Source organism: Bison bison, unplaced genomic scaffold, assembly GCF_000754665.1.
Source record: "Bison bison bison isolate TAMUID 2011002044 unplaced genomic scaffold, Bison_UMD1.0 scf7180017864371, whole genome shotgun sequence".
NCBI classification, from domain to species: domain Eukaryota; kingdom Metazoa; phylum Chordata; class Mammalia; order Artiodactyla; family Bovidae; genus Bison; species Bison bison.
This window is the reverse complement of record NW_011494943.1, coordinates 5374776-5386680: the sequence shown is the minus strand read 5'-3', so window position 1 is coordinate 5386680 and position 11905 is coordinate 5374776. Positions and strand designations below refer to the sequence as shown.

At 52.0% G+C, this 11905-nt stretch overlaps 1 protein-coding gene across 5 annotated transcripts in view; it reads right to left on the bottom strand.

Moving 5' to 3' along the window:
- Nucleotides 1-2440: 2440 nt before the first annotated feature.
- Nucleotides 2441-11905, bottom strand: part of LOC105000306 (chromosome unknown open reading frame, human C17orf80) — a 12934-nt gene continuing 3469 nt past the window's right edge. For 2 of the 5 annotated variants that reach the window (XM_010856089.1, XM_010856088.1), the window contains exons 3-5: nt 10388-11864; nt 6573-6665; nt 2441-6024 (exon numbers count right to left, since the gene is read on the bottom strand). In XM_010856089.1, coding sequence (XP_010854391.1) covers nt 5876-6024; nt 6573-6665; nt 10388-11837 — 1692 coding nt within the window. In that variant the 5' untranslated portion in view covers nt 11838-11864 and the 3' untranslated portion in view covers nt 2441-5875. The remainder of the gene's footprint in view (nt 6025-6572; nt 6666-10387; nt 11865-11905) is intronic. The other 3 variants (XM_010856090.1, XM_010856092.1, XM_010856091.1) reach the window with 3 other exon arrangements.

Genomic DNA, 11905 nt, shown 5'->3' with positions numbered 1-11905 from the left:
TCAACCTTACTTTATTTGCTTCCCCTGCCAGTTTCTTTCTTTAAAAGGCAAAGGAGTTAGACATCTTCCAGGTCCTGTTTTGCTGCCCAGTGATCCCTTGAGTTATTTATACATAATGGTCTTAAGATGTGCTGGGGGGAGGGGGCAGCTTGGTAAGGAAGGGGATGTCACGCAGCTTGCGTTTTTTAAAGAATTAATTTTATTTTTGGCTGTGCTGGGTCTCCAGTTGCGGCCAGTGGGGGCTCTTCTCTAGCTGTGGAGCTCGGCCTCCTCGTCACGGGGGCTCCTCTCTAGCTGCGGAGCTCGGCCTTCTCGTCGTGGGGGCTCCTCTGGCTGCGCTCAGCCTTCTCGTCGCGGGGGCTCCTCTGGCTGCGCTTAGCCTTCTCGTCGCGGGGGCTCCTCTGGCTGCGGAGCCTGGGCTCTGGGCCCGGGGGCTCAGTAGTTCCCCACACAGGCCTAGTTGCCCCACTGCCTGTGGGGTCTTTCTGGATCCGGGATTGAACTCGTGTCCCCCGCATTGGCAGGCGGATTCTCAACCACTGGACCACCAGGGAAGCCCACACTTTGCCTTTCCTGGTTGCTATCTTTGGTTCATCAGGAAGAAAACCATCATGTTTCACTCCTTCAAGAGACAGAATGTAAATTATCCTCTGCATTCTCTGTTTTGCAAGACGGCAGTAGTGCAGGGATGAGAGGTGAGGGGGGCACAGGGCTCGCCCTCCTCAAACGATGCTGTCCTCCTCTTTACGTGTCCAGCCCTGTTCTCTGGGTTAGCGATGCTGGGTGTGGATCTCAAGGCCTTTCTCAGGCCAAACAAGGAACTTCATTTAAGAGTAGAAGCCAGGTTCCTCAGTAAGCCAGCTAACGGTCTCCTATGCTGCCCAGGAGAATTCGGCATTTTTTTTCTCTTGGGATGTGAATTTACAAAAAGTCACACGGTTAACTTTTTCTCTTTTAGTGTTGAAAAATGAGCTGTTATGCCAGTAAGTGTCAACTGGTAGGATTCATTAAAACACAAGACCCCACGTTGGTCTGGGGAACTGGAGGACCTTCTGTAGTGAAGATGCTGGAAGGCCGTGCTGCCCGCTAACCAGCACAGAGGAGGCCGAAGCAGCCTGCTTCCCGCTTCCTCTTCTCCTCTAAGTGAGCGAGCTGCTGAAGACACAGCAGGAGTGGGGGCTCACTGTCCGTGGCAGCAACGAGTTAGTCGTAGAGCAGGGAACTGCAATGCCCGCACGGCCAGCTTGAGGGTGCAGCCTGCTCGGCTCCCCATGGCCGCATGCACACAGGCACACCGCTCCCAGGCACTTGCGCTGCACCCAGCCTGAGCTACTGCTGTAAACCTGCAATTGATTAAATCAAGTTTCTTTTGCACAACAGCTGCTTCCCTGGACGGCTTCCTTAAATTCAGGATTTGATACTGTGCTCGTCTTACGTGAAGGATCACGGGGGCAGGGAGGGGAGGTAGACGGTACCAACGAGGCTTGGCCCAGGGGGTGAGGAAGTGACGTGGGGCAGCGAACACCATGTGATCTACGTCATCGTCTTAGTCAGCCCCCTGGGCAGCCTAACCCACGGGGCGAGGCTGGGGGAGGCCAGGCCAGGCCCGCTGGAGGAAGAGAAGAGGGATGGTGTGGAGGGACCAGGCCCGCCGGTCTTGCAGACACAGGCAGCGGCCTTATCCCGCTTGGTGGAAGGGGAGAGGGCGGGGGGCAAGACCATCCAAGAGCACGCTGGCCCAGCAGACGGCTCCTCCCTGGGCGGGTATGTGACACATGGCACGCAGCCAGACCACCAACCTTCTCAAGCCTGCACCCTCTCTCTGGGGGAATGTGGCGGCCGCTTTGGCCTCACTGGGTGGTTGTGAGCGGGCGGCAGGTGAAGAATGGTGCTTGGCTGACGAAAGCAAGCGCCCGGGTGGTAGCTGGAGTTTGGCTGGATGGAGGTGGGGCCTCTTGCTGGATTCCAGTTCAGGATGTGGACGCAGGACGAGGCCACAGGAGTTGTCAGCAAAGGTGGTATTCTTTCGTTCCTACTACGTTGAGACTCCTCATCTTACCAGTCTCTGCAGAGTAGGTATACCTGTCCCCGTTTTACGGCCTAGAACAAGGAGGCTCCAGTTAAGTTAGATCACTTGTCCAAGGACGGACGTGCTACTTATCTCACAGGTGAGTGTCCAGCAGAGGCACGTAACCAGAACAGAGGAATATTTTTTAGGAATGTTTTTGTTATGGAGAGTGGTAGTAGTAATATGTAGGAGCAACACTGTGTCGGGGAGAAGCAGGTATTAAAAGTAACTTAGGGTTACCAGGTAAAAGTAAGGAAGTTAGCAGGTAAGTTACAAGTAAGTTCCAGGTAACCAGGTAACTTAGGTAAACCAGGAAAGGAAGGCATGATAACAGTAGTGACAGCAGAGAGGGCTTCCCAAAAAACACTCCACTGATGATACAACAAAATGACTTTATTTGCAATAGCTGAGAATTTTTATATATACAGAAAAACATATTCTCCAGTAAAGGCAGGATTAATCTCAAGTGCGCAGCAGGGACACCCCCTGTTTCCCTGGCCACGCGAATTACAGTAGGGCGGTCAGGTGGTACAGCACGCGGGCGGGTGACAGGACCTGCCCTGGAGTCCAGGACGGGGGAGCCTGGGCGTCACCATGACCTCAGCTGCAGCAGGGAAGGGAGGTGAATTTTCAGGCTGCGTTTCCTGGCACATGGCCGGAAGCTGTGGTGGGGAAGTCATGCAGCCGCTCTGGAAGTGAAATCTAAGTGCTGCTGCTCACCCTGGGGAGCTCCCACCAACGTGCTGGTTTCTTTACGGTAGTGACGAAAACGATCTCGACAGGTACTGAGTTCAGAAAGGCTCCTCCTAAAACATGTCCCAGCCCTGAACGCTTTAGAGTGGACCCCCGGTCGTCTTCATCCCTCCGACGGAGGAGCCTGTGAGGTCCTGCTGGCCCAGGGCAGGGGTCGGCAGGCTTTCTGTGGAGGGTCATAGCGGAACCACGTTCAACTCTGCAGGCTCTACGGTCTCTGCCGTGACGGCTCAGCTAGCGCTGCAGCCACAGCCAGCACCTGACCAACAACCCGGGCTGTGTCCCCGAGACCTCACGTACGGACAGGCCCACGCCGGCTCGTGCCTGTGGGTTCTCGTGGTCTGCGGACCCTGCTGGGGCGGGAGAGGACCCACGCAGAGGTCGTTCCCACCCACCTCTGCACCAAGCAGCTCTGACCCAGAGTGAGGCAGGGGGAGCTGCGGGAGGGCCTCCTCCCCACGCGCCTCTTCTGGGGCGTTTACACAGAAAGGCCGCAGAGCCCTCCAGAGGGGGTTCCGGTGACATTCTCAGTCGCACTGAACTACCTACCTCTATTTTAGTTATACCTCTACCATACTCTTCCTCAACTGTGAATTTTTCCTTGTGGACAATTCCAATACACCTTCTCCTTAACTAGGAGAATTTGATGCAGAATTATACTCCCACTAGGGACAATTAGAGAGGGTGGGGAGGCAGGGGACTGAAGAACAGAAAGGGGAGATGAAGCCAGCATCGAGTTCTCGGAAGAGAGCGGGGAGAGAGATGCAGATGCGTGAGAGCTGGCTTTATGACAGCACACCCGCTTTCTCGTAGTTCTGGAGGAGCGGGGGCAAAAGGGGCTGAACGTGTGTTCTGGCCTAAGGATCACAAGCAAAGCTAAGACCCAGACAGACTCACTGGTCCGACAGGGGCACATCTGTATCCAAGACATAGTCAACCCTTGATACTAGAGAAGGATCGGAAGACCTGATCCATCTGTGCGATCTACACTGGATTTCCACGAAGCCTTTGTCTATCCAAGTTATCGTCTAGGGTCCAAAGCAGAAGTCATAAAACTACAACAACGTGGAATATTTTGACCAGGGAAGAAACCCCAAAACCCACCCTTCTTATGCAGCCCTAACGAAGTGGGAGGAATATGTGAATATTTCACTCAGCTTCTTGGGGGGTGTAGGGGTAGGATTCTGAAACACTTCCATGAAGAGATGAGAAGCAGAATCCACTTGCTCACTGCTATGCTCACTGCTATACTCACTGCAGATGTGGAAAAGATGATTTAACATTCTTTGGAGTGTGCTGTTTTAATCAGCTTAAAAGAAAAAAAAAATCACTTGCCAAGGATTTTTCAGAGGCTCACCTGCAACTCTGAACCCACCCTCTGCTTGTTCCTCACAGCTGCCGAGAGCTGGTCAAGGGCCCAGAGGAGCCCACCCACCCCCAAGGGGAAGGGTCTGACATGAGCTGACTTCCAGCCACTTCAGATGCTCTTCTGAACCAGTATCCGGCAGGGATGAACAGCATGATGCCAAGATACAGACAACAGTTTTGGGGAGAAAATGATTTAGAATTGGGATTATTTTTACCGAGAATTAGGAAACAGCTATTTTAAATTTTTAACAATGAACTCCTGTCATCTCCCTGTCTCCTTGAATAACATCCGCCTTTATGATTAAACAACCTCAAGTTTTTCTCCAAAACTTTCAGTCACTTCTGAGAACATGCCAAAAGAAATATCCAGAGAGAACCAGACCTGTCCACATTTGAAAAAAAAACACCTGGCTTCCTCCAGAATGGCTGGGTTCCAGTCATTTTATTCTCTCCGCCCCGCCCTGCCCGCCGTGCAGTTTCCGCTCTTAAGCGTGCTCTGCAGTGTCTCCACCGTCCTCGCCTCGGAGCGCAGAGCTTTCCGTGGCGTCCAGGTCAGCGCTGATGACGCCAGCGCTGCAGCTCTTGGGATAAACAGAGACAAACGTAAGGGTCTACGAGCCAGTTCCTGGACGGCTTCCACCTCTTGCCCCTGAAGATCATCCCCCTGTATTTGTTTTATAAATTTAGAAATAAAGTCTTAGGTACAGGGGTAAGTTTCTGCCTCACTTTCCTCAGTCTCAATTTAAAGATGTGAAACAGAAACTCCAACATCACCTGAATGGTCTCTTTTTCAGTGGAGGCTTTTTCCCTGCGACAGAAACGACGTGGGATTTCAGGCATCATGATCAGAAAGGAATTCCTTTCTCACGGATGGCCACGCATATGAGACGAGGGTGGGCAGCCGTGGCTGGCTAGTCAGGATGTGAGAGCTTGCTGCAGACGTGATCCACGTCTTGACCCATGCCCTGTGTCCTGACACTGAATTAGTTGCCAAGCCCAGCTAAGAGTCAAACCTGACATTCTGGAAGAGTTTGTGAATTCTACTGGCCTCTAGTGTTAATAATGATCTTACACTTTTGCACTGAAAATTTTCACCTGAAAGCATTTGGATTTTGTCTGTTGTGGAAGAATACTGGGCCTTTTCTGACTTAATACAATACTATTTTTTAAAAATGAGCAAACGTTATCTGGAATTAAAAGAGCAGTGAAATCTAGGCATTTTCCTTCAGGTAAGATCTGGAGCAAGTTGAAATGCGTAACTAGAGAGGTGTTTGTTCTCTTTAACGTTAAAGTACATTAAATAAAACAGCTCTCAGCCTTAGACACACTGATAAGAGCCCGTTGCGTTTGCTTCTCATCTCTTAGGGTATAAAGCTATTTGGTTTCCATCCTAGAAGGAAGTTCTTAGAATCAGAAAGTCACCAAAGAGAAGAGCCCTGATCTTCCAACAGGCAAACAGCTTTATGGAGAAAGTGCAAGTGCACCGGATCTCCAGCGACAATCGTCAATGGAGCAGGAGAGTGGCTATGTAAACTCTAGTCAAATCTGATCAAGGCCATTAGAACCAAAACCTCCAATAAAAAACCCCAAGAGCCTCGAGGACAACAGCTTGTTCATTAGGGCGTGTCAGACAATGCAAAACTGAAAAATGAAAAAGCGGTTCAGAGAAGCCCTCAGAGGTACATGTCATGGGCTGTGACCTGCTGCTGAGGATGCAGAGCGAGGCTTACTCAGATGCTTGAAGCTCCAGCTGCAGCAGAGGACGAAGCAGCCGGTGAAGAGCAAGGTGAGGCCACCGACTCCGCTCCTCACGCTGGTGCGGCACCGGATCCAGCCTGTTGGCAGAGAAGCAGGGCTCACGTTAGAGGGCCGGCCACTGGCCCTTGTCTGCAAGGGACTCAAGTCACCTGGTCAGCTCAGGCAAAGGAACTGCTGCGCGAGGAATCTACATACCACTGTATCATACATACGTGTTTTAAACAAACGAAAACCAGAAAAGCTTAATTTTAATCAATTTCAATTAGTCACTCTTATTTTGGGGAGTGTGGTTAAAAGTTTCATGGGGAGATGAATACGAGTGGTCTTGCAGCTGAGCCTTCCTCGCTCGGGGACAGTGAGCGTGGGGACGGCAGAGGTGGGCAGGTACTGAAAAGAATGAAACCTGTTTGATAAACGGCAGCTGCTGCTGTCGTCACTACAGTGCTTTAATTGCGTCAGACTCCAGAATGAGGAAAGGCAGGGAGGAAGATGGGAAGCTCGAAAGGCCATCCTTTTCTCGTTCTCGAGCCGGGCTGTGACAGAGCCGGGCTGTGACAGCCCTGGCTGAAGGAAGAGAAAGTCTGGAACCAGCAAGAGAGCCCCGCAGGCACGACTCGGGCCTCACCTGTGTGGACAGCTCCCAGGAGCCTCCTGAGAGAGGAGCTGGCCGGGGCTTCCAAGCTCCTTACCGCCGTCGTGCTTCTTTCCAACCAAGGAACTAGGGTTCCAAACAGAAGTCACTGTGACAGCTCATCTAAATCCGTTCTCTTCCCCAGCTCTCGGTGCCCGAGGTCCCCAGGGCAAGGCTGCGGGAAAAGTACATGCCAAGTCGTGGGTGACGGTCTGCCCTGGGCTGCAGACATATGAGCACCGGAGGCCAAACTACCTAGTTGGCATCAAGAAAAGGTTCTTCGGCAGACTAAGGGACCCGAGGGACTGGGACCTGGATCGTCTCTCGTCTGATGAATACAGTGCCCAGATGACCCCCGGGACAGGATTAGTGAGTCACTTCTATTTCCTCCCGCCTGCTGCACACCTCAGCAAACAGCACAGCCTGCTACTGTCCTGGTGATTACCCGTTACTACTGCCGACAGCTGACAGGTCTACTCTATCAGCCCATCACCACCGCTGACCAGCACACGCTTCTTATTTATGTTCGATACGAGAATAACTAAAGCAGAACCAGGAAGGAGGGTTTCTGCTAGGTACTTACTTCCCCTGCCCTTGCAGCTTTCCAAGTTTAATGACAGGCAGGGAATCTCTACTATTGCTGGTTCTCTGGTCTCAGTTTGGTTCATCAGGATAAAGTGTAAATTAAATATTTACAACTGGTTTGGCAGGTGTGGTGAAGTTGCTGCAGATGTAAAAATACTATGATGCAAATGATCATCCATTTATTAAAAATGACAAGAACCATGCTGGCTTCTCAGAAACCACACAAAGGCTATTTCTCTTGCAAGGTGAAGATTCGTATCTTACAAAACAAAGCATGACAAGCCCATCCAGCTCAGAAAAATGACACAGCTCTGGGAAACCTGCAATGGCACCACCTCTCTCCCTGGAGCGTCAGGGTCCCAGCGGCTCCCAGGGTCTTCTCCAGCTGGCGGAGCCCGCTCACTTCATTCCGGGTCCAGGCACTTAATGTGGATGACATCAGTTGAGGCCTGAAGCTGGGATATGTAAGCAGCCCTCGGCTGGGAGAGCCCAGGCCCAAGCCCACAAGCGTCCTGCGGGAGCTTTTTTCCGTGACTCCCTGCCTACTGCCCTGATGCTCTGGGCCCTGACCTCCATCCCCGAGGAACAGTCATGCGTCTTGGGTCGTCATGCACGGCCGGCCTCTGCCGCCTCACCCCTCAGCCACTGCTCTGCAACCTGCCAGCACCGGGACAGGGGTTCCGCTGACACAGACGTCAGAAACCCGCAGCCGCCGTCTGTGGCTTAACCGTCCCATCACCCCTCTGGCCTGGCTATAACCCCAGAGGCATGGTTCGACTCACCTCTCATGTCTCAGGCTGTTGGTTACTCACACGCGCTTCCCTTAAATACCCCCTTTTATGGGCGGGCTCCTCTGGTCAACCAGGGGACCTGGCCCTGGCCCGTCAGGCTTCTGCTCAAGTTCTGATCTGCACTGCTCCCCACCCATTCCCCACGGGCACCCCTCCTCAAAACCCTCACATGGACACCCTACTGATGGCAGCCCCGTGTGCAGGTTAGAGAACAGCCTTTATTGCGGTTTCCGGGCCTTTGAAAACCCAGAACCTGACAAGGTTTTCCTACTTGACCTTCTGGTCTCCCCACCAGGCAAGTTTTGCTTTTTGTAGTTACACAAACTGTGTTTTGGTTTTCTCCCCCTAAACTACCTTCTCCCTGCCAGTGTGAACAGTCCACTGCTGAGTGCCAGGGACCTGCATCAGCGCCAGCATCCAGAAGCTGTTCTCAGACGTGGCTCATCTTCAGAGACACCGAGGAAATGTCTGGAAATAGGTTCTGAGGCTTTACTTCAGAATCAGTCTCTAGGCATGATGGCTAGTAATCATATATATAAGAAATGACCATGTAAAACTTTTACCTGTCCAGATTGGGAACTGAGATCTCGCAAACCTCCTGCCCCGAAGCCAAAGCATTGGAATTCTGCCAAAAGCCCAGCTGGCGCTCCCAGCCCAGTGCTCTCAAGGTGGCTGATGGACTGCTGAGGGCTCTCAGACTCTGGGCCTTGTTGAATCTCTTGAGACTGAAATCTTGGGTTTTTGAAATCCACTTTCTCTCAGGCCAGGAAATGACTCCTCTTGGTAGTTACATCCATGAGCATCTATCTCCCCGAAGCTCGAAAGACAGCTCCTCATGCGGGTGAATCCCACAGGGAATGAATGAATCCCTCATTTCCCTCACTCTGGATTTACTGAAGCCCAGCTCGGGGGCACCCTTGGACCTCCACACTTAGGTCTCCAAACACAGCCACTTTTCTTCGACCACGAGAGCATCTCACTCTGCCCTGCTTCATCAAGATGAAGGCCCCGGGTGCCTTTCGGTTGGGGCAATCCCCTCACCTGGGTCTGCTTGGGTGCCTGACGTGCGAGGACTAGTTGTGCACTGGCGCTTCCCCCTGAAGGAAAAGGTAAGCGACCACAGCCTGGAGCCCAACAGCCCAGCAGGAGAAACGCTGCCTAGAAACACCGGGCAGAGACCCACCAAGTAACCTTTGAGATAAACTGAACCCTGGGCAAGTTACTCACCTTCTCTGAAACTCAGTCTCCTTGTCTGTAAAAGGGGATAAGAGCCATCTCCCAGGACCGGCATAAGATCACTTAAGGTAACTAAGGCAAACGCGCAGGTACCCCAGCATATACAGTTACCTCAATAACTGTTAGTCCACTGGCCCTGCCTATAAGTACCAGGGGATGAATGGCTTCCGAGAGAGGAGGAGGAAGGCTCATCCAAGATCTTGCCTGAGCCCAGAGCCTATCATGGCCCAAACTCCTCCTCAAAGACTGCCTGCAAATTCAACTTCAACCTGTGGCTGTCAGGGATAGCCACTGCTGGGTGAGGTTTGAACTTTCTGAGAAGCCACGCCCCCTTTCAATCCTTGTAGATTCCATGGCCTTGAAGTCCTTGGGCAAACGACAAATTAAATCTTGACTTTAACTGAAAGGTCACTAGGGTCTCCTCTAGGGTCTCCTGTTGGTTCACTGGCAGCATCGAAGCCTGAACATTAATGGTGGAGCCAACTTCAACGGTTTTTGGTTTATAACAGAATCAGAGGCCATGTGATGGCCACACATTCCTCGATACAGAAACCCAAACTGAGCACGCGTCGTAGGCTGTGACCAATAGACAAGAACAAAATCCTTCTCGGACACAACTATGGAAGCATGGACTACTGCCGGCTCCTGGCCGCATCCCTCCCCCGATCTCACCGGCTCATCCTCGACCCCGCACCTCCACTGCCTTGACTGCCCTGCCTCCCAGTTCAGCTTTGACCCCAGCCTGCCCCACATCCAAACACCCCATCTGCTGCTAGAGCTGCCAGCTAACCGTGTCTGACCACATGCCCAGAACCCATTTCCTGCCCAACCTGGTCCTGACTGAAATCTAAGCACAGCAGACCCTGAAGTCTTTATGCTTCTCCTGAGTCTGCCAGCATAAAAACCCACCCAACTTCTAGAAGAGGCTGTGCCTCTTCCAAGTGTAGACGGTCAAGTGTTAACCAGCATCACCGGCCAGCCTGCCGTAGTCCTGCCTTCAACTTGGTGGAGGGGAGGGGAGGGGAGGGGAGGGGAGAATGACGAACCGCCCTTAAAACTGAACCCTGGGAGCAGGAAGTCATGCTCTGAAACAGTGACGAGTGCAGTGCCCTGGAATGCGAGGGTACAGAGGACGTTAACCTCATTAACTCAGAAGGCTCGGTGCTGCCTGATGAGCTGACACCTGAGCGCGCTTACCTTGGGAGAGTCTCTCACCCTGGGGACTGATGACAAGCAGGGGCTTCTGGGCCAGAGTGCTCCAACGCTGGGGCCTCTCTGGCAGCACCCCGAGGCCAAGATAACCAGGATAGAGCTCTGGAAACCACTCCAGCCCCAGGGCGCTCGACAGGCTCTGACCGGCCAAGGGGCTTCTGGAAGCGTGGTGCTGGGCTGAACGTGCAGACTGCAGCCCCTGGGGGCACGATGCTGGGGGCCAAGAGCCCAACTTAGATGTCAGAGAAGCCCACTCCTCACCCACCATCAACGCCTTTACAGCAGGGCCTCGATTCCGGCTGCCGGCTTCTGCTTTCTCTTCCTGGAGAAATTTTACAGCCAGAGAGGCGGGACTCTGGTTACGTGACTGTGCTAGAGGGAGACGCTCAGGGCAAGTTGTCCCCATTAGTGGGAACACGTGTACACCGGGACCTCTGTCTTGAGGCTTCTTCTCTGTGACTGAATCATGGCTCAGGGAAGCCCAATCCTGCGTTTCTGTCACAGATTCACTTTTCTCTACACCTCCTTGGCTCCCATATGTCTCTGCTCCAAGGTGGAGTGCTTTTCCCTGGTTCTCCCTGCCCTGGCTTTTACCTAAGGGGTTAAGTTTCAAAGCAGCAATCTGTGATTCTGCATTCTTTGCCAGAGTCCTGAAGTCTCTATCAGTAGAAACTCCTAAGAGGTGATCCTCGGCCTTGGAATCTCTTTCTCTGCCTGATGATGACATGTTTCCTCTTTGAACCCTGTGACTGCAATTCATGGGAGAACTATGACCATCACCAAGAGATGTATTGAATAATTTCACGAGAAGGTTCTGTCTTGAGGCATCCACTCTGTCCAATCTTAAATCAGCTGAAGTGGCTTGCACATCATTAAGGAAGGCTAAAGAATATTTCCTATCGTGATTCGACCGAGAAGGTGCCACTGGGCCAGGAGGTAAAGGTGCTTCAATTTCTGAAGGGTTATCTCTACTTTCTCCTAATTGAGGCAAAGCTTTGGCAAGTTCTTTTGTAGAACTGGTGTTTTCTGATGCAGAAAACTGAGTTGTAGTTTCTCCCCGGGAAGCAACCTTTGGTTTAGTATCCTTTAACATTTTGAGGGAGGGCTTAACTTGACTCTTGACATTTTCATCAGCCTTTTTATGACTTGCTTTTTCCAAACCAACAGCTAGTGCTGAAGAGGACTTGACTGTCCGTTCTGAATTGTTCCCTTTCAGTTCCGGATTTCTTTTCTTACTGTCTGTCCCTAACTCTTTCTCTTTTGCTTTAATTGAGTCCCTGATTGGCGCTTTGATTTTTTTACCACGTGCGAGTGTAGCTGGCTCGCACTGATGAATTTCTTGATCAGCAGGCATAGTTGCTCCCAGCATCTTACAGTGCGGCAAGTGGGATTTCAATCGTTTAAATGGCTTCTTACAGTAAGGACACAGTTCCATCCTGGGTGGAACAGCACTCTTCTATTCCTGAAAAAGACAAACACAAGGAGATAGAAGCATACAGTCTG